Raw genomic sequence first — 19,535 nt, forward strand, 5'->3', positions numbered from 1 at the left:
ACTGTGTTTGATTTCTTGGTCTTTTTTATAGAGCCACTGCCTTGTTGCCCTTGATACCATGGGAAAATCCAAGCAACTCAGCCAAGACCTCCACAAGTCTGGTTTCTTCTTAGGAGCAATTTCCAAACAACTGAAGGTACCACGAGCATCTGTACAAACAATTGTATGCAAATATAAAAATCTTGGGACCACACAGACACTGCATCATTCAGGAAGGAGGCACAAATTAACCCCCAGGGCTGAACAAACTTTGGTCCAAAAGGTTCAACTGAACCCCCAGATAACAACGAATGAACTGAGTTGGGGGCATCAGGTACCAAAGTATCTACATCCACCATGAAGAGAATCCTACATCGCCATGGCCTGAAAGGCTGTCGCGCAAGGAAGAAGCCCCTACTTGGAGACCGGCATAATAAAGCCGAAATGAAGTTTGCAGGTGATCACCAGGATGAAGACCTAGCCTTTTGGAGGAGAGTTCTCGGGTCAGATGAAAGAAAAATGTAACTGTTTGGCCATAATGATCAGCGCTATGTATGGAGGAAAAAAGATGTGGCTTTTAATCCAAAGAACACCATCGCAACTGTGAAGTATGGGGGTGGCAGCATCATGTTGTGGCGGTGTTTTGATGGAAAATAGACTGGTGCACTTCAGTAAATAGATGGCATCATGGGGAAGGAGTATTTTCTAGAAATACTGAAGCAAAACCTCAAGACATCAGCTATAAAGATAAAACTTGGTCACAACTGGGTCTTCCAGGAGGACAATGATCCATTGATCCTTCAAAGTTGTTAGAGACTTAAAGACTGGCTTAAAGACAACAAAGTGAATGTATTGTAGTGGCCATCACAAAGCCCTGACCTGAATCCCATAGAGAATTTGTGAACTGAACTGAAAAAGCGTGTCCGTGCAAGGAGGCCCACAAACATGATTGAGTTACACCAGTTCTGTCAGGAGGAATGGACAAAAATTCCAGCAAAGTATTGTGAGAAGCTTCTGGAAGGATACTGCAAGCATGTGATTCAAGTTAAGTAATTAAAAGGTAATGCCACCAAATACTAACAAAGTGTATGTAAACTTTTGACCCACTGAAAATCTGATATAGTACATGAAAGCTGACATAAATCTTACTCTTAGCTATTATTTTGAAATAGCCTCTTATGGAAATAAAGTAGATACCCTAATTAACACATGAAATGTATGGTAACATGAAATGTGTGGAGTGGAAAAATTGAGTTTTAATGTCTTAGACTAGGCCTAGCCTGTCACGGTTTCTGTGCAGGTAGATCATTTTTCTGTGCCTGCACCGGCTCAGTGGTTAGCATTCCGATTAGCCACTCGGCTAATCGTTATTTTGGTGTGTGGGGACGATTAGTTCGGGCTTGCAGATTAGCCACTCGGCTAATCGTTATTTTTGGTTCCTGTGGGAGGATTGTTCCTGCTTGAACATTCCATGCATTCCTGCAGGGTTACCTCTGATCGGTTTCACCTGTGGGTTGCTCACACCTTCCGCTGATTACCAGCCACACCTGTGGCTGGGTATTTAAAGCGTCAGTAGGCAGTGGAACGGTGCTTGAGTGTAACGTGTTTTGCTCTAGCCAGTTCCCTGTCGTATTCCTGAGCAAGGTATAAGGAATTTAAGAACAAAGAGATTTAAAAAAGAATTCTGACTTCAGTTTGTTTGTTTTTTGGAAAAAGGTATTAGGACGGTATAGGTCCAGATTCTGAGGCCGGCGGTTTTAAGGGGTTATTGTGTCACCGTTGGGGCACAAACCTTTCTGCCCTTTACTAACCAGGTTTCCCCCCTGGTTTTAGTTGGCCTCAGAACTTCTTCGGTTTGTTTTTGAAAAGACATTTCCTTTTTCTCAGCTTCGGTTCGAAGTTGTTTATTTTTCATTTCTCATTTCCCTATTCCTTTATTTTCCTTATATACTCCTTCTTCCTCAGTTACCCGTTTAGGGGTTTATTATTCATTATTTGGGATACGTCCCCTAGGAGTATAGCACCCCCTTATTTCGTCTCTCACGAGACTCAGTGGTTACTGGAGTGCCCTTTGGTAACTTATAGATCCCCTGTTTGGTCGCGTCTGGTCTTCACCCTTCCCCGCCCTCACATAGCCTAGGTGTATGTAAACTTTTGGCCTCAACTGTACATTTAAGAAATCACATTGCAGATGACTTGAGTTCCAAAGCCTATTTATTAAAATAATAATTTTCCTTTACAAGCATATGAGTAATGTTTATACTGACTCCAGTTATATCAATACGTAATTACAGTATCTTTATTTGTAAAAAAAATAATTGGCATGTTCATTTTTTGGCAATATCTTGAAGCATTAAACCTGAGGTTTTTCAGAAGTAAAACCAGTAATTTCTTGACAATTATGTATTGCAATGATTGTGTTTTCAGAAACTTAACATCAACTGTTAAAACTTGTGTTTGATTGTTCCAGAAACTGTGATTTTTAAACACTGTAAATAATAAATACTATATGTGTACAAAGGTTCATTTTAAGAAAAAATGTGTTTCATAAACAGTGCAGCTAGCCTACACTAAATGACCACAAGATATCAGTATAATAACAAAAATGAATTGCATGTGAATGGAAGAACAGTGGTTGTGCATATCCATGTAACCGATATTAATTCATTCTAACTTTCTGTGTTCGGATTGAAAATTCACATCTATGCAGTATGATTACAATATGTACTTATTCACATGAAGGTTTCATACCTTAAAGTAGAACAATTTAAAGTGATCTTTAACTCTAACTGCAATTAACTTCTTCAATGCAATGTATAGCAACATTACGATATGCTTCAAAATTAACATGATACAATATGAGTGCAATACATTTAACCCAAGGTTGAAGGAAGCCAAAAGTGGGCATATAAAAATCAATACAATAAATTAAGATATTATGTGTGATGGCACTTAGTCAGTTAGGCATTTCTCGCTACGAGTGCTTAGCCCCCTTAATTGCTGCTTGCAGCAATGCATTTAAAAAAAATTTGGTGTCCTATCCAGGGCTGTGTATATCTAATTCCCACCCCAATTCCCAATTCCCAGCCACATTCATGGGTGAACCCCACTACACACAGGAAAGTGCAGACCTACGGCTTTCCTCCAAAACATGTGACTCAGCCACTTTGTTTTATAAGCACCATTTCCAAACTTGAATTGAAAGAAGCCTACGCGTATGCAGCTGGCATGCAGAGCATGGGTGCCAAATCATCCAGCGGGGTTGCCAGAAGAATGCAGGCCTACTGAACCCACCCATACCCTAGACGATGCAATCGACAATTGCACATCGCCCACTGCAGGGCTACTGGCCACAGTTGGCAACGGCACGATCGGATACGAAGATGCCAAATAATATGACTGTAGTGTAAATTACATCCAAAGTATGCAGCATTGTTATTTGCTACCTAAACTTTCATATATGCTCATATATTTAACATGATTGAATCTTAACTATATAATATTCAGAATCTGCTTAAAATATGAAAGGATAAGGCTGGAAAATTTTTGTATTTTTCTGTTTGTTAACATATCCTATGAAAAACCTACAATGCTTCTGTCCTACTCTCAATACTGTCTGACATTTTCCTACCCCACTTAGCACTCCATTAGTAAGCCATTCAAATTGTGTGCTCTAATCATGAGACAGAGCTCAGAAAGATATATTTTCATTTTCAGAATATGCAGAATATGGCCAATGTAGTTTTTACCTAATTTAATTCCAAATGGAGCAAATTGTTGATTTCAGTGGGGACTATGTTCACTATTCATTATGTCGGTACTGCTCATTTGTCTAGGCTATATTTGATATTTTCCCAAAATGAAATTGCTGTCACTTCATAAAGTTGATTCAGATGATGAAAAAGTAGTAAGGCCAGGTTCATTGTAATGATGAATTTTGCTGACCAAAGTAACAGTATGTATTGGTGACTTGTTTTAATAGTTTTTTGTTTGTTTGTTTGTTTGTTTGTTTGTTTTGGAGAACAATGGAGTTGTATGACCACCAGGATATTTGTTATATCTGGTTTTGGCTAGATGGAAAGTACTTGTTGGCAGAATAAATGGTAGGTTTCAGTCTTTTAATAGGATAATGTTGAACCTAAGAAAAATGAAATCATGCTGGCCTTAGCCTTCAACAAATAAGCTGGGACTTACAAGGCAGGATATATCAAGTGTCCAGCAAAAATATTCACCTGGCTATCAGTCAGAAGTGTCTGAGTTTTAACAAGCAACTGTGAGAAATGACCACAGCCAGCTTCTGTGTACCTTAAAATGGATGTTTAACATTACTTCCTCAATAAAAATGTTCAATGCGTAACTGTTTTATTATGGCCAGCAACAACAACATTTCTGTTATTACTTGATAAATGACAAAAGTTCCAGTATAAACCCTTTTCGCACTGGACTAGTAGGGTATTACCTGGGGACCTCATGTGATTTGTAATAATTGTGATCTTAAGCCCGTGTAAATCCGTAATTTGTGAAATCAAAATTCCACTGCAAATTACCTACCAAATATTTATTAGCAAATATTTTGCAAAACAGAGGTCTGATATTTGCCCTGTGCGAATTGGCATCTCAGTAATTTGCAGTCGTATTTTTTCCTGCAGGGATTCTTTGTTTTTTCAGGGCCATTGTCTGCATCTTTCCTGGTCAAAATCCATAAAATAATCTTTCAACAGCCTCAATACAGACTCCTAGCTTGGCGCTACTATTAATGTATGTGGTAGCCTATAGTAACATTAGGCCAATTGCTAGCAACTAGATGCTTTCCAAGTAATATTTCCACAAATATTGCACAAAACAAGCCAGGGGATTCATATCATAATTCAAGGTTAATGTCAGTAACTATTTTTGCATCACCTCACATCACCCATGCTCTTATCAAGCTATTTACTAACATTAACTATTAACCTATCTTATCTGTGAATCATCTCAATGCTTGCCAAATTTAGAGTCTGTCAAAGCCAGACAACATAAACACCTGGACGCCTAATTGCAAACACGTTCGGTAGCTGTCTGACCAGGGAGTCATTGACACAGTAATTCATTACAAACTAATGCAAAGTTTTCTTCTATTAATTACTCTTACCAGATATTACATTGTCTAGTTGGTACCACAAACCAGATCTACACAAGGAATTTGAAGCCCAGTGTTTAAACATCCAACATTCCGATCAAAAAACTGACAACTCTAAGATTTATATCTGGTGATAATCTATTGTATATAATGAGCAAATTCAAGAGAAATATTTTTTAGTTTTCCCATACAAATGTGTTGCATGAAACACAGACATAGAGGGGTAAATCCTAAATGACACAGGGTAATTCTCATCCAGTGTAAATAGGGCTTAAGTTAGATTTTCTGAATAAACCCTGATGGCATTTGACTTTTATTGATGCAAAGTGATCTGTGCTTAAAACACTTTGTGCAAGCCCCCTAGTGGCTAGGACGTCAGAGTCCTGAGATTGCTTAACTCAGACATTCAGCGCTCCTGCAACCAAACTATGAAAGGAAACAACTTAGTGTTCTAGCTTCATTAGTATACAATACAGACAACTATGCTATTATGTGGAGTTTCTGAGCGTCATTGTTGCATAGGTCATGTAGTTAATCCATTTAAAAAGCACCCCCTCCCTGCAGTCTCATCTACAAATATACCCCCCAAGCATGATACACTGGACAATAGGGTCGATCTGGGAGCTCATCAAAATATTCTTTCACCACAATACTTTGTATATTGTTATAGAAACAAGATAAAGCCACCAATAGCCTGAAGGTATGCCAATACAGCAGTGAAAAATGCTGCTCACTGAATAGCAAAATAAACCAATTTTATATGTGATATTACACCATGTCATTGCAGTATCAACATCTGAGACTAAATTATGGAATAAATACAAAATCTAACCATTGGTTTTACATGTAAAGATGTCCCTTTTCACTGGTTATTTATTGCCTTGGACAATCCATTTGAGAAATAAACAAGGAAATAGAGAGTGGGGATAGGCATTTACAATGGCCACACAAAACCCCATTTGCTATTTACTCTTTTCAATTCAATCTGGTTTAATTCATAATTCTTTTATCCAGTAGAGGACAGTACAAGCTTTCCAATGGTGTATGGCTTGTTTCATTTTAACTTTGTTACGAAGATTGTGAGCCTTGCATATTTGCCTAAGTGGTTGCTTCAGTACAATTTTCATGCATTCAATTGTAACATTATGCTGTAATATACAAGCATTCATTGAGGTGCAATTGTTTTTTCCTTTCGGTTTTTGGAAAATCTTCTCATTTCGCCAATTCATCAGCATGGCTAAAGAAAATCCTCATCGTGGATTTGGGGACTGGGTCAGAAGAGAAGTACAAAGCATGAAATCTAGCCATCTAGCCTTTTTTATTCCATTCACTCTCAAACTCTTTCTTTCTCCATTATTATCATCATCATCATCACCATTATCATCACTCTTACATAACCATCACAACCATTATCCATAAATGTTTTTCCCTATCCCTCTTATTCTCTTCCCCTTTGTTTCCCTACCCCTATTCTTCCCGTTTATTCATAAAGTAAATTAATAAAATCTATACCATATTTTAAAGGTGAATGTTACAATAGATGTTACAATACAATATCCAATCTTGATAACACACGCAGATGCACATTCACACACACAGAAGGACATGAATGAAGGGAGAGAGGAAGGTAAAGAAGGTAAATGAGAAAAGGCAACTTATATTCCTCAATTATTGGTGCCATTCAGATATGCCTCAAGTGGGGCCCATGTACGCTTAAATTAATTGATGTTGGCCTTCCATGTTTTTTTTTCATATTTTTTTCATATTTATTCCATATTGCAGCTTCATTTGACCATTCTGAATGAGGGTTCCATAGTTTCCACCCATTTCGGCAAAGTTATTTCTTTTGTAATAATGTAGTGTCAAAAACATATACTTGTATGAAGATGATACCTTTACCTTTGAAAAATCACCAAGAATGCAAGTAGTAGGTTCTTAGAGGGATTAAGATATGAAAATTATTGAGTAATCTCTCAACAGTTGCCATCCATTAATATTTATTTAATCGTGCCACTCCCATAGCAAGTGTATCAATGATCCCTTAAATATATTACATTTTACACACACCCCAGTCTCATGTCACTTCATCTTCTCCAACGTATCAGGGGTGGAGTATATTTGAAATCTTGTATTGTAATAATTTATGATGTATTCCTCTAAATGGATAACTACAATTATGCCAAACAGTTGGCCAGTTTATTCAATCTAGTTGTACACAGAGGTCATCTGCCCAGTGAGCAGCACAGCTATCAAATGATCTTTCAGACTTTGTGTTAAGTGAATTATAAAATGTTTGGGTCTTTAGTGAGTTAGACTGTTTTGACTTATTTAGAAATGCATCCATTTGCTGATGGATATCATTATAGGGGATAGTTTTTAAACTTTTATGCTTTGCATAATTTAGAAATTCATTTTCATGCAGAGATTTCTGAGAGATTAAATCTGAATAACAATGAATTTGTTGCCACTGATAACATGGCTCAAGTTTGCAATGCCTGTCTGGATCCATGTTGGCCAACTGATTGGTTTTGAACCTATAGTGAACCTTGCAGATCTATACTGAACAAAAATATAAACACAGCACTTTTACTTTTTAATGCATTTAAATAATGCCTCAAAGATTTGTTCTATGTGCTATGTTCTTATTTCTATCAAATTTTGCCCACAAATTTGTTTATATCACTGTTAGCTAGCATTTCTCCTTTGTCAAGATAATCCATCTCCAGCACGGGCGTGGCATATCAAGATGCTGATTAAAAGCCATGATCACTACACAGGTGTTCCTTATGATGGGGTCAATAAAAGGCCACCCTAAAATGTTGAGTTTTTCGTTGTTCAACACCATGTCACAGATGCCTCAAGAGTTAAGAGATCATGCAATGGGCATGCTGACTGCAGGAATGTCCTGTAGAGCTGTTGCCAGAGTAATGGGTGTTCATTTCTCCACCATAAGCCACCTCCAGCGTCGATTCAGAGATTTTGGAAGTTCGTCCAACAGGCCTCACAACCGCAGACCACGTGTAACCACGCCAGTCCAAGACCACTACATCCGACTTCCTCACCTGCGGGATCGTCTGAGGCCAACCACACGGACAGCTGATGAAACAGTTGGTTTACACAACCGTAGAATTTCTGCACAGTCAGAAATTGCCTCAGGCAAGCTCAGCGTGCTCGACGTCCTCACCGGGTCTTAATTCATCTGCAGTTCGGCATCACAACTGACGTGAGTTGGCAAGAGCTCACCTTCAATGGCCACTGGCACGCTGGAGAAAGGTCCTCTTCACTGATGAATCACGGTTTCAGCAGTACAGGGCAGAATGGCAGGCAGCATGTATGGCGTCAGGTGCGTGAGCGGTTTGCTGATGTCAACGTTGTGAACACAGTGGCCCATGGTGGTGGTGGGGTGTTAGGCAGAGAACTCAAGTGCAATTTATCTATTGCAAGTTGAATACACAGAGATATCACGATTTGATCCTGAGGCCCATTGCTGTGCCATTCATCCACCGTCATCACCTCATGTTTCAGCATGACAATGCAAGGCCCCATGTTGCAAGGATCTGTAGGGGCCCCAGGAAGACTAGCTGTGCTTTAGGGCACAGCTAATGGGGATCCGAACAAATAAACAAAATAAACTAATTTTTACACAAAAAAATACTCAAAGCTGAAAATGTCCCAGTTCTTCCACGGCCTGCATACTCACCAGACATGTCACCCATTGAACATGATTGGCATGCTCTGGACCGGCACATACGACAGCGTGTACCAGTTCCTAACAATATCCAACAACGTACAGCTATTGAAGACGAGTGGGACAATATTCCACAGGCTACAATCAACAATTTGATTAATTCGATGCGAAGGAGATGTGTTGCGTTGCATGAGGCAAATGGTGGTCATACAAATACTGATCGGTATTCTGTTCATTTCATGGTATCTTCTTTTTTGGGGAATATGTGACTAACAAATGCATATCTGTATCCCCAATCACATGAAATCAACAGATAAGCGCTTAATGAATCTATTTCAGTTGACTGATTTACGTTTATTACCTTTGAACTCAATAAAATCTTTGAAATTGATGTGTTGCATTTATGTTGTTGTTCAGCGTAAATAGAGGTTAGCTCAAACTCAGTGCAACATTAAAAGACAGTAACCTATTGAAACTATTGAGAGATCTTAAAGGTTGAACCAATGGGTGTGTCAATAAGATCCTTTGGACATACACCACTATAGTACATGCTTTCAAAAGATTCCCAGGTCATGCACTGCATCTTGCTCGATTCGTACCCAGTCCTTTAGTGTAGCATGATTAAAGCACTTTCTTGCTCGGAATGAACCATAAGCTAAATAATAATAATAAGGGTTAGGGTTAGGTTCAGTCCCCCTTTACTATTTGCTGCACTCAGTCTTTCAAATGAACATCGAAATTTCTTCCCTCCCCATATGAAAGACATGACTATTTTTTGCAATGCATCAAACCATTTATTTATCTCGAGATAGCATTCTCAAGATGTTGTTTACCTTTGGCAGTATCATTATGACTATATTAATTCAGTTATGGGCAAGTGTCTCTATTTAGCAATATCTACATTCATTTGGTTGAATAATTCCTTGAGGTTTACATCTCTGCTGGTTGCTGGCTAGATTTTTTTTGCAGTCAAAGGTAAGTGTTCATCATGTGTCAGTCATGTTCTGTTTGATCCACCAATGTACCGTGAAGCTAGAACATCGGCAACATTCTTCTGATGGTGGAATATTATTTCATTGTAATTTTATTGTACATAATGTGGGGTATGAGTATCTCCATGGGCGATACATGTGACTTAGTAAATTTGAATGAGTATTTTCCATGTCCTATGTGCTGAAATGTGCTAGATAAATATAACATTTCCCTGTGAGTGATCATAAATGTTAACATTTGTAAAAATGTTTTCCCATGACATACTGTAAAGTACAGAAAAACATACAAGAGTGAATGATTACATATTTAGGTGTACTACAGTGTGTCAATGTTTTTGCATTATTTTTAAATATGATAACAATACTTCATCCTAAGACCTCATAAGGGCTTCATAATGTACAAAAAGCATTGTACTCATTTTTGGAGAGGTTTTTAGACTCCTAGATAACTTAAACCCCTATACCAGGGGTGCAAAACTCCGGTCCTGGAGGGCCGATCTGTGTGCTGGTGTTTGTTCCAACCGATTTCCAACCATTTCTTACAGCTCTATAAACTACACTGCTTCATCCCTGTACTTGAGCACAGTACAATCTCTAGGATACAATTGCAGTCTGTGGGTGTAGCTGGTGCTTATACATGTCAGATCAAGATATGAATGGGCTAATTAAATAAATGTTGGCAAATGTCCGCACAAAATCGTGAAATAGATTGGCCCTTGTTGTGCACCCCTGCCCTATACTGATGCAACAATAGTAATTCCCACATAAGATGATTCAAAAGTGAGTTTCATGGGTAAAAAAGTAAATTAATTTGTTGTGAAATATATTGTCATAGATTGTCATTATTAACAGCAATGCAATTTAAACAACTTGGCTAGATTTTGAGACACTAAGGGACACCAGGGTGCAAAGCTTACTTTTTGCTTCATAGATCTTTAGTAACCCTAACCCTAACTGCATTTTTACATTTTCGCTGAGATAATTTGTGGCACTTTATTTCTACCTAAATTAACATAATCTAATCTAGTTGTATTTTAAATGGTACAAGTCTATTGCTTCGTTTAACCCCTTAGCGCACACGCCAAACCTTGCCAATCCTTGCCCATTTAGGGGGTACCCTATTTAAAGCTTTATAACTCCAGATGTGAACACCACAGAGACTTGAAAAATGGCTTAAATGAAGCAAGACATTTGTACAATTTACAATACTAACAGATTAGTTTATATTCATAATTTTGGAAGAAACAAAGTGCCACAAATGTAATTGTCTAGACAAAAAATCTAAAATGAATTTGCACTTTTTTAGTTTGCAATTAAATACTGAGAGATTGCATATATACAGCAGGTTAAACTATACGTGCTGGATTAAAAACTTCTTGACCACAAGTTCATAAAATCTAAGGGTGGATATGTAGAACTACTATAGATTTATGAAGCAAAAACTAAGCAGTGTACCCAGCATCTCCAAATCTATCCAAAATGTCTAAATTATGCATTGCTGTAAATCACAACATATTCACATATTTCACTGCAAATCAATTGTTTTGTCTCAAGAAACTCACTGTCGCATCATTTTCAAGTGGGAATTACGAGCTTTCCGTCAGTACAGTGGTCTAAAATATCTAGAAGTCCAGAAACGCATACAAAATCTCTCCAAAAATCCATTATAAAGCATATAAATGAGCCCCTTATGAATGTTTAAGATGGAACATTGCTATCAGATTTAAAAAATAATGCAAAGATATTTGTCACACAATGCGGTACAGTACCTAAATGTGTATTTTAACTTTTGTATGTATTTCTATACTCTGTACTCTCGTATGTTTTCTTGTATGGGGATGGGACAACATGAAAACAATTTTCAACCGTCCACCACGTTTTGGCAGTGTTCCAACTCTCACGTCATCACTGTTGTATGCTTCACAAAAACTATTACACTCCTAACTAATGCTTACATTACATTGTGAAATATCCACATTATATAATACCACTAACCTATTTAAAGACACTCAATTTCAAAAATAACGTATATAACCAAAGTATTTTGAGCAGTAATACTTACATAGCAATGACGAAATCTTATGTTCAGTAGATGGAGACAGAGACAGTAAATAAATGATACTGTTCTATTTGGTTCTGTTTTGCTACAGAAAACGATGTCAGCTAGGTCTATCAGCAAACATATGGCTTAGCTATGCACAGAAGTCCTCAATAATAATAGTATTTTCTGAGAAATTACGAAAAATCCTTCACCACGTTTCGTTAGGAGCAACGTCTTTTACTGCTACCACAGAGTGAATGTGTAAGTGAATGCCATAAGAAAATTTTCAGTTACGCTGACCTAAAAAACGCTATTCCAAAAGCAAACAAAAGCAAGACATGTTATACATCGTTAGAAAGCTTATACTCTCACCTACTGAATAAATGAATTGTCAATCACGGCAGACTGTACTAAAAAGGGCGACAACGCCGTAAACAACACGTGTGGTATTACGCACAGCTATTTCGGAAGGTACCCAGGCATCTCAAATGCGCGTATATTTCACAAACGGATTGCCCAAAACAATGTATGACCACTCAGTCTCAAAAGGGACATCTCCCCGCATAAAACCAACGGTAAGGTTGTATATTTATTCAATATTTAATCCCAGATATTGACTGTAGAATGACATGGTATCATTTTTTAAAACCTTTTCTCGTTTATTTCGTTATTCATTGAGCAGCGTATTCACTGCTGTATTGGCATATTTAGGGCTATTGTCGGGTTTATCTTGTTGGTATGACGGAATACGATTTTTTTGTGGTGAAAGGATATTTTTATGAATGACAAGATAGACAACATTGTCCATTATATCATGGGTGGGGGGTGTAGTTGTAGATGAGACTGCAGGGAGGGGGGTGTGCTAAATGAACGTCCAGAGCAACAATGGTGGCGCTGGGAAACTCCGGATTCGGCATAGTTGTCCTGTATCATCTACTTATGAAACTAAAACAACGCGTTTCTGTTTTTAACTCATACTTTGGTTGCAGTAGCACTGAATGTCTGAGTTCAGTAATCTGGGCAAGCCGGCGTGCTGACCACTAGGGGGCTTGCGCGAAGGGGTTAAGCCATTTTCCAAGTCTCTGTGATGCTCACATCTGGAGCTATAAAGCCTTAAATAGAACACCTTCTAAAAGGGTGAAGATTGGCCTGATTTGTTGTCATCACAAAGGAGTTAATGGCAATGGGTGGTCTGCCTTTAGGATGAGAAACACCACCGTAAGAAATTAATCGAGTGGTTAATAAAGTCAGTGTCTGGCAATAAAACATGTTATGAAATATTATGCATTTACTGTATGTCCATTACATATAGCTGTAACTTTCCATTTAAGGGTGCATACTGTGAAATTACTCATTTCATTTCATACCAATAAATGAAGCCCACAAAAATACTTAGTGGATTTAGGTGAATAAATGACAACTCTTGCATCCTGTACATTGGGACTGATTTTATAGTACAATGAAAATGACAACATTTAATGCCATTCTGTGTGTGATGCCATTCACTTTTTGCACATAGATATTGCTCAGAATAGTCAAGAACACACAACCAACAAATAATTTCTCAGCATTATGCCTCATAGAACACTTAATGCGTATATGACAAGAATTTTCAAGGATTTCAAAGTTTCAACCTGTGAAGGAAGCTAAGAGATTCACACCATTATCTGTATACATTCCTCAAAATCTTCATCCAGCATGAAAGACGTGAGCAGGGGAGTTCCACAAGAGGTGCAAATGTATGTATGCGTGTGCATGTGTGTTTGTGTTTGTCTGTGTATGCATGTGTGAGAACTTTGTGAAGTATCTTTCTTCCGGCAGTTGGCCTACAGGGGATTTTCTGAAAATGCAGTGTAACTCTTCACACGTGCGAAGAACAGAGGTGTGTAAGTCTTGTCCATGTTGAAAGCGGTGACCACCGTTTCCCCAGTTGACCTAGAAACAAGCACAATGAAATGTTTCTTACCATTAACATGTCAAAATTCACATGCATTACAACTATTTACCAAGGCATACTGATAATTCAAGATCAGTCACTATAAAGACAATACATATTGAGCCACTATCACTTGAAAATACTGCAGATTCTGTACCTGTATAGCCCCTTTCACACAGCTAATACCGCATCTGAGCCGCCTCTGATGCGGTAACAGGAATTTGTAATGCGGTATTCGAGCCGTCTTTACCTTTCACACACAGTAGAACTCAACTCTCGTGAATGAATGAATTTTTACGTTCTGTTACCATAGTAACACACTTGATGTAGGCCCAAAGCTATAACGTTAACCTTTGTATGCCATTTTTTCAGTTGAGAGATAGGTGCGCGTGAACGCAGATCTGTAACGTAATTTGAACGCCGCCCAGAAAGCAGTCATCGATGCTGCTTTCCGTTCCCACAGGATAAATGCGGTAGTCGAGGCGCCTCGAAAACACCAGGAGAGGCGTTTTCGATGAAGTATTTTAAAAGCCGTCGCAACGTGTTCACACAGACATAAGTGCGGTATCAAAACAGTCTCAAAAACTCCTTTTTTCTTCTGTGTCAAAAGGGTCTGAAGCACGTCTAATAGTATCTTTAATCTATGGAGGGCTAAATGTGCCAAAGTTAAAAAAAAAATTAAATAAATAGGGAATTTATAAACAAATAAATTGGTCAATGATAAAAAACAAAACAATTTTCAAACCATTTAAAATAAAAAAATTCACACCTCATGATTGTCCTTTCCGCAATGGGCCTCATTCACAAAACTTTAACCACTTGGCGCACACCACCTAGTGGTCGGCACACCAACGTGCCTAAATTGTTCAACTCAGACATTCATTGCTCCTGCAACCAAAGTAAGAGTTGAAAACAGAAACCCTTTGTTTTAGTTTCATTAGTAGACGACACACAAAAACTATGCCAAACAGGGGCAGATCTACTGGGGTGGCACAGGGTGGCATCTGCCACCCTAACGACAATGTCTTGCCACCCCTAATGCCAGTTTTGTGTGTGAGCGTATTTTTATTAAAATACGCTTTCAGTGATGTTTCATGCGAGTGTCGCTACGGTAAACGTTGAATGTTAATTCTAGAATTGAAGATGTCACATATCACCCTTCCTCGAAAAATGGTTCCGCCCATAGCTTCTCAACCTTACAATTTCTAATTCTATGTTCTCAACAAATGTCGGTGTCAAGGGCAACCGGTGCTCCGACCTATGATTGGTGGACAACTGTATCTTGAACATCTCCGTGCTAATTGGGGATTTCTACACGGTGAAATCGTGAGGGCATTTCAGAATTCAAGACGGACTGTCAATTATCAAGGAAATAAACTAAAGGTATGTGTAATCAGTGAAGTGTAGCCTAATTAATGAATCATGCAAAGTGTAAATTATCCTGTTTTCTTTAATCAAATAATGTTAGCGTTAACGTTAATGATTTGTGACCTGATGCTTCTAAACGAACCCTGTCAGTTGATGTGCATCATTTGAATGTAACGTTATCTTGCTAAGGCCTATGTTGAGTAGACAGATGATGCGGTTATCATCAAAAAGCTGAAACTTTCATCTGTTCAACAGTGTAGGCCAATGCATTGTAGTTTTAGTGTTAACAGTAATGTTAAATTTGCATTTGCATAATATTTCAGAAACTATTGACAGGCATGAAATATGAAGAGAAAGGGTGACATCACTAGTTTCTTCCACCCAAAGAGGAGGGATCAGGGAGACACAGCAGAGGTAGTCACAGATGATGTAGCAGGAAAAGTGGAAAATACAAAGCAAGGTGGAGGAGAAGTTGAACAAGGCCAAGAAGTTTATATGTTGAAAGGAGAAGAAGAAATAGACATACAGTTCAGAGAGGAGGAGACAATAGAGGCAGACAGTAGAGGGGAGGAGAGACTGAGTTCCCTCAGGTTATGCCCAGTTGTTCTGGTCCCCATGGTAGGATGATTATGCCAGTCTGAATTTGAATGATTGTTGGAAGAGGAGCTTCAATATTACTATGCTACATTGCCATGCAAGAAAGAATTAACAGTAATGTTTGAAATACTGTGTATGTTTAAATCACTTGAATCATTAGAACCGTGTTGCAATACAAAGGAGGATTGAATTAACTTTTGTACTGCTCAAATTTATTTAAACAAAAAGGATTGTCGAGACACTATTGAGAGTTGATGCAATATTTTTCTTTTTTTCCCTTCTAGACATATCCAAATTCAGAACTGACGGCCCAACACAAACAATTGAGGAACACTGGGTAGCATCGCTTTGGAATACAGTTTATTTAATTTTGGTGAGGCAAGATAGCCTATATTGTTTGTAGTACAGCAACTTGGCATCATTTTGGAATCAATACTTTTAATAGCAGGCCTAGATTTGGCCAGTTTAAATGAAAGAGTTATAGACGGTGGATGTCTTGTATGTGTGAGTACCTTGGCATTTTTGTACGTTGAAAACGTGTTTTTTATGAGATGTTATTTACATCACAGCTAGCCTAATGGCTTTTCAAGCCGGGCAAAGCTACCATTTTCCAGCAAATAAATTTTAATAGAGTCCTTGAATAACTTCAACAATAACAACAAAGATAATTACAATATACAACTGTAAAAAGATTTTTTATAATTTATTACAAAAACGAGTAACATCAAACCACTTAACTCTATATATAGCCCTGTGTGTGGTGATGTATTTGTGTGACAGGTTGCTAACCATTTAGCTGTTAGCTATTTGCTTTTTTAAATTACACAAAAAATTTTAGATTATAAAAAATGGGTAGAAACATTCTTTTTTCATATACAAACAAACGTTGAAATTGATCCAGAAGTTTCGAAAATGCTAACGAACTCAAAGGGAATGACGATGCGACTTCTGAGGCCCATGGAACAAGATTTTGATGGTGCGACTACAGTCCGAGGAAATATCATGGTTTTACAATTATTATGGGGTAATTTTATATGTGACACTATGAAGGAAAAAAAAACACTTAAGCAAAACACACAATTAAACGTCTCACTGTATTTTTCCACTGCATTCTTTTGGTCCTGCAAATAAAGCCTGTAAGCCTACTTTATACTGAAAACATAAATATAAGGTGGGGAAAAGTAGGTGCAATTTAGCGATGCTGTATCCCTGCAAAACCTGCTCAAATGAAAACAAAAGTAAACTCGCATAACAATAAACCTGAGTAAACTCGAGTTAACAGTTTAAGGTCAGCCCTAAACTAAGCTAACGTCCGCTAGTTTTTATTTATTTTTTACCTTGCTTGGGCATTTAGGGATGGATCCCAATCTTTAAGATGCTGAAACATTATAGATGTGTTTAACTCTTTGGCAGCCACTTTTCGTCAGCATGTTTTGCTAAATGGATAGGCTATCAGCCTTCTTCAACAAGCCCCAGGTAATTTTTTAGATATCCAAAAATGCTCTGCCATTTTCACAGTCTCCGCTCTGTACACTAATTTTCACAGCCACCATCTTTGGGACTCACACAAACAAGCCACTAGCCAGCCAGGCACATCGCACACAGAAAAAATTCAGCTCACGTGCAAGTTTTGACAGGGCAATGGCAAATGGAATGCTGTATACTGTAGCTAGATATCATAGCTTCTAAAATTCTTGTGGTCTGGAAACATTTTTAAGCGTGGTGAATAGTGAAAACAGTTAATTGCAACATCCCTACCTGTAGGTAATGTGGCAGGAGTGGTGGATCCACACCAGCTTACTGAAGCGCTGGCACCCCCCAGAGGACACCTGCAGTCCTACATGGAAACTGTGATCTGAATCCGACCCCGGGCTCCGCCGGTAGAACTTGTTCTTCTGATACTCTGCCACCTTCTGTCACACATACACAACAAAGTTTCAGCCATTTCGAAATCAGTCACATCAAGCATGCAGATGCATAAAAGCACACAGGTATGAACCTCTGTTACAGATACATACCTCTTCTTTTTTCTTGGAAACAACAAGAAAAACTTTGGTTTGATTGTCTGTGTCCTGGGACAGACGAAAATGACCAAACATTACAGAGTCTCCCCTAAGAAAAGAAGCAGAATACAACACGTAGACAATCAGACTCAAGTGATTATAAGCGATTGTAAGCAATTATAAACAACCTTAATACCTGGGGTTCCTGCTGCGTAAACGAGGAACGATGGTGAGTGGGTCCTCAGGTGTGGTCAGCATCATCACTTGGCCATCAGAAAAAAAACGCAAGTACCTGCACACACACATCCATTCCAATGATAACCACCATGTAGATCATTTTTATGTGATGACATCTAAATTTCAACTGCTGTCCTACCTATAGTAGTCAACTTGATGCCATGCTCTGTAGAATCCGTCCAGGGATTCCTCTCCTTGGCGAATATATGTTGTTTTGCTGATGTACACACCTGTTCAGATGATCAGAGCCACTATCAGCTTGAACTGAGCTTGTAATATTAGAAATGAGAAATATCAAAAAAAAAAAGTTTTACAGTGTACGATGTTTGGTTTTATGAAGTAATTGGAATAACCATGTGGTTTAGCTTCAAAGTATTAATGTATTAAAATTGTTATCAATGGACATGTATAAACATAAAGGATTGAACTAATAAAATATAGTATTGTTTCAGAATAGCTCAGTTTACTGTGCTTTTACACCACTGTATTTCCCAAAATGGACTACTCAATATGGACTACAATAATAGTAGTATATTAGGATGGCAAGTATACCATCTGCCAAGTAATGGCTTGGCGGGGCAGGCCTCATACCTATACAGCACCAAGTGTTTGGCACTTTTCAGGGTTTCCACCACACCACACCACACCACATGTGTGCAGACAATTGTTCTGGATGCAGACAATTGTTCAAATATATAGTGTAGGCATTTTCCCAATTTTTAAGCGCCACACAGCTGAATAACTGATTCAGAATTTCTTGTGACACATAAGTTTTGAATGACCATACCTTTAGCTTACACCTTTAATGGAAGGCCTACATTTTGCAAGTGTTAATTAACAGATAGTGCTTTGCATGCTTGAATACCCTGGCATTTCTGTACATTGAAAACGTGTTTCAACCTTTTCTCCTTACGGTGAAATAAATTCAGTTTCTAATTACCATCAAAGCGCACACGAGGCCTCTCCAAAAACATCTCCCGCCAGGAACTGAAGGGAATCATCTTGGTACAGCCCCGTCCCCACACTCTAAGACAAGCTGAGCGCCAAATTTCTGGGTCTCTGGAAAGGACAACACTAAATGGCTCAACAGAAACATAATTCACATTACAGTACATCATTCATATACTCAGTAAATGGCCTGCTTGATTTACACAACTTGTATGTTGTCCACACTATTCATTGATATGTTCTGAAGAAGTTCAGGTCAAGGACCATGGCTCATGTATAAATGAAGGATGACAAAGTTTTCACCATTCTGTTCGACAATTTTACCAAGTCAATACAATGGAAGATGAGGATAAGGAAGTATTAATCAGCTGTTTCTCACAACATATTCTTTTATGGGAGCAGCAGAGTTGGGCAGTCACTTCATTTCAAAAACTGAGTTTGAACAAATCTCAAATAAGAAAAATTTGTTCTAATTTCCTTCCATCAGAATTCAAATAAAAAACTACCTAAATGCTTATGGCCACTTTTAATTTCCCATTAAACCTATAGCTTAAATACACCATGCTATAACTAAGAAATAAAACCAGGGAAGATCATACAATGTCACTGATCCCATTCACGGCAGTA

At 38.1% G+C, this 19,535-nt stretch overlaps 1 protein-coding gene across 2 annotated transcripts in view; it reads right to left on the minus strand.

Moving 5' to 3' along the window:
- Positions 1 to 13,247: 13,247 nt before the first annotated feature.
- The window catches only part of fbxo9 (F-box protein 9), a 35,262-nt gene continuing 28,974 nt past the window's right edge, over positions 13,248 to 19,535 (minus strand). Inside the window, exons 8-13 of one of the 2 annotated variants that reach the window (XM_035405559.1) lie at positions 18,901 to 19,019; positions 18,100 to 18,190; positions 17,920 to 18,015; positions 17,739 to 17,832; positions 17,479 to 17,630; positions 13,248 to 13,754 (exon numbers count right to left, since the gene is read on the minus strand). In XM_035405559.1, the coding sequence (XP_035261450.1) occupies positions 13,646 to 13,754; positions 17,479 to 17,630; positions 17,739 to 17,832; positions 17,920 to 18,015; positions 18,100 to 18,190; positions 18,901 to 19,019 (661 nt within the window). In that variant the 3' untranslated portion in view covers positions 13,248 to 13,645. Of the gene's footprint in view, positions 13,755 to 17,478; positions 17,634 to 17,738; positions 17,833 to 17,919; positions 18,016 to 18,099; positions 18,191 to 18,900; positions 19,020 to 19,535 lie in introns of both variants that reach the window. The other variant, XM_035405558.1, reaches the window with a different exon arrangement.

Source organism: Anguilla anguilla, chromosome 2, assembly GCF_013347855.1.
Source record: "Anguilla anguilla isolate fAngAng1 chromosome 2, fAngAng1.pri, whole genome shotgun sequence".
Lineage (NCBI taxonomy): Eukaryota > Metazoa > Chordata > Actinopteri > Anguilliformes > Anguillidae > Anguilla > Anguilla anguilla.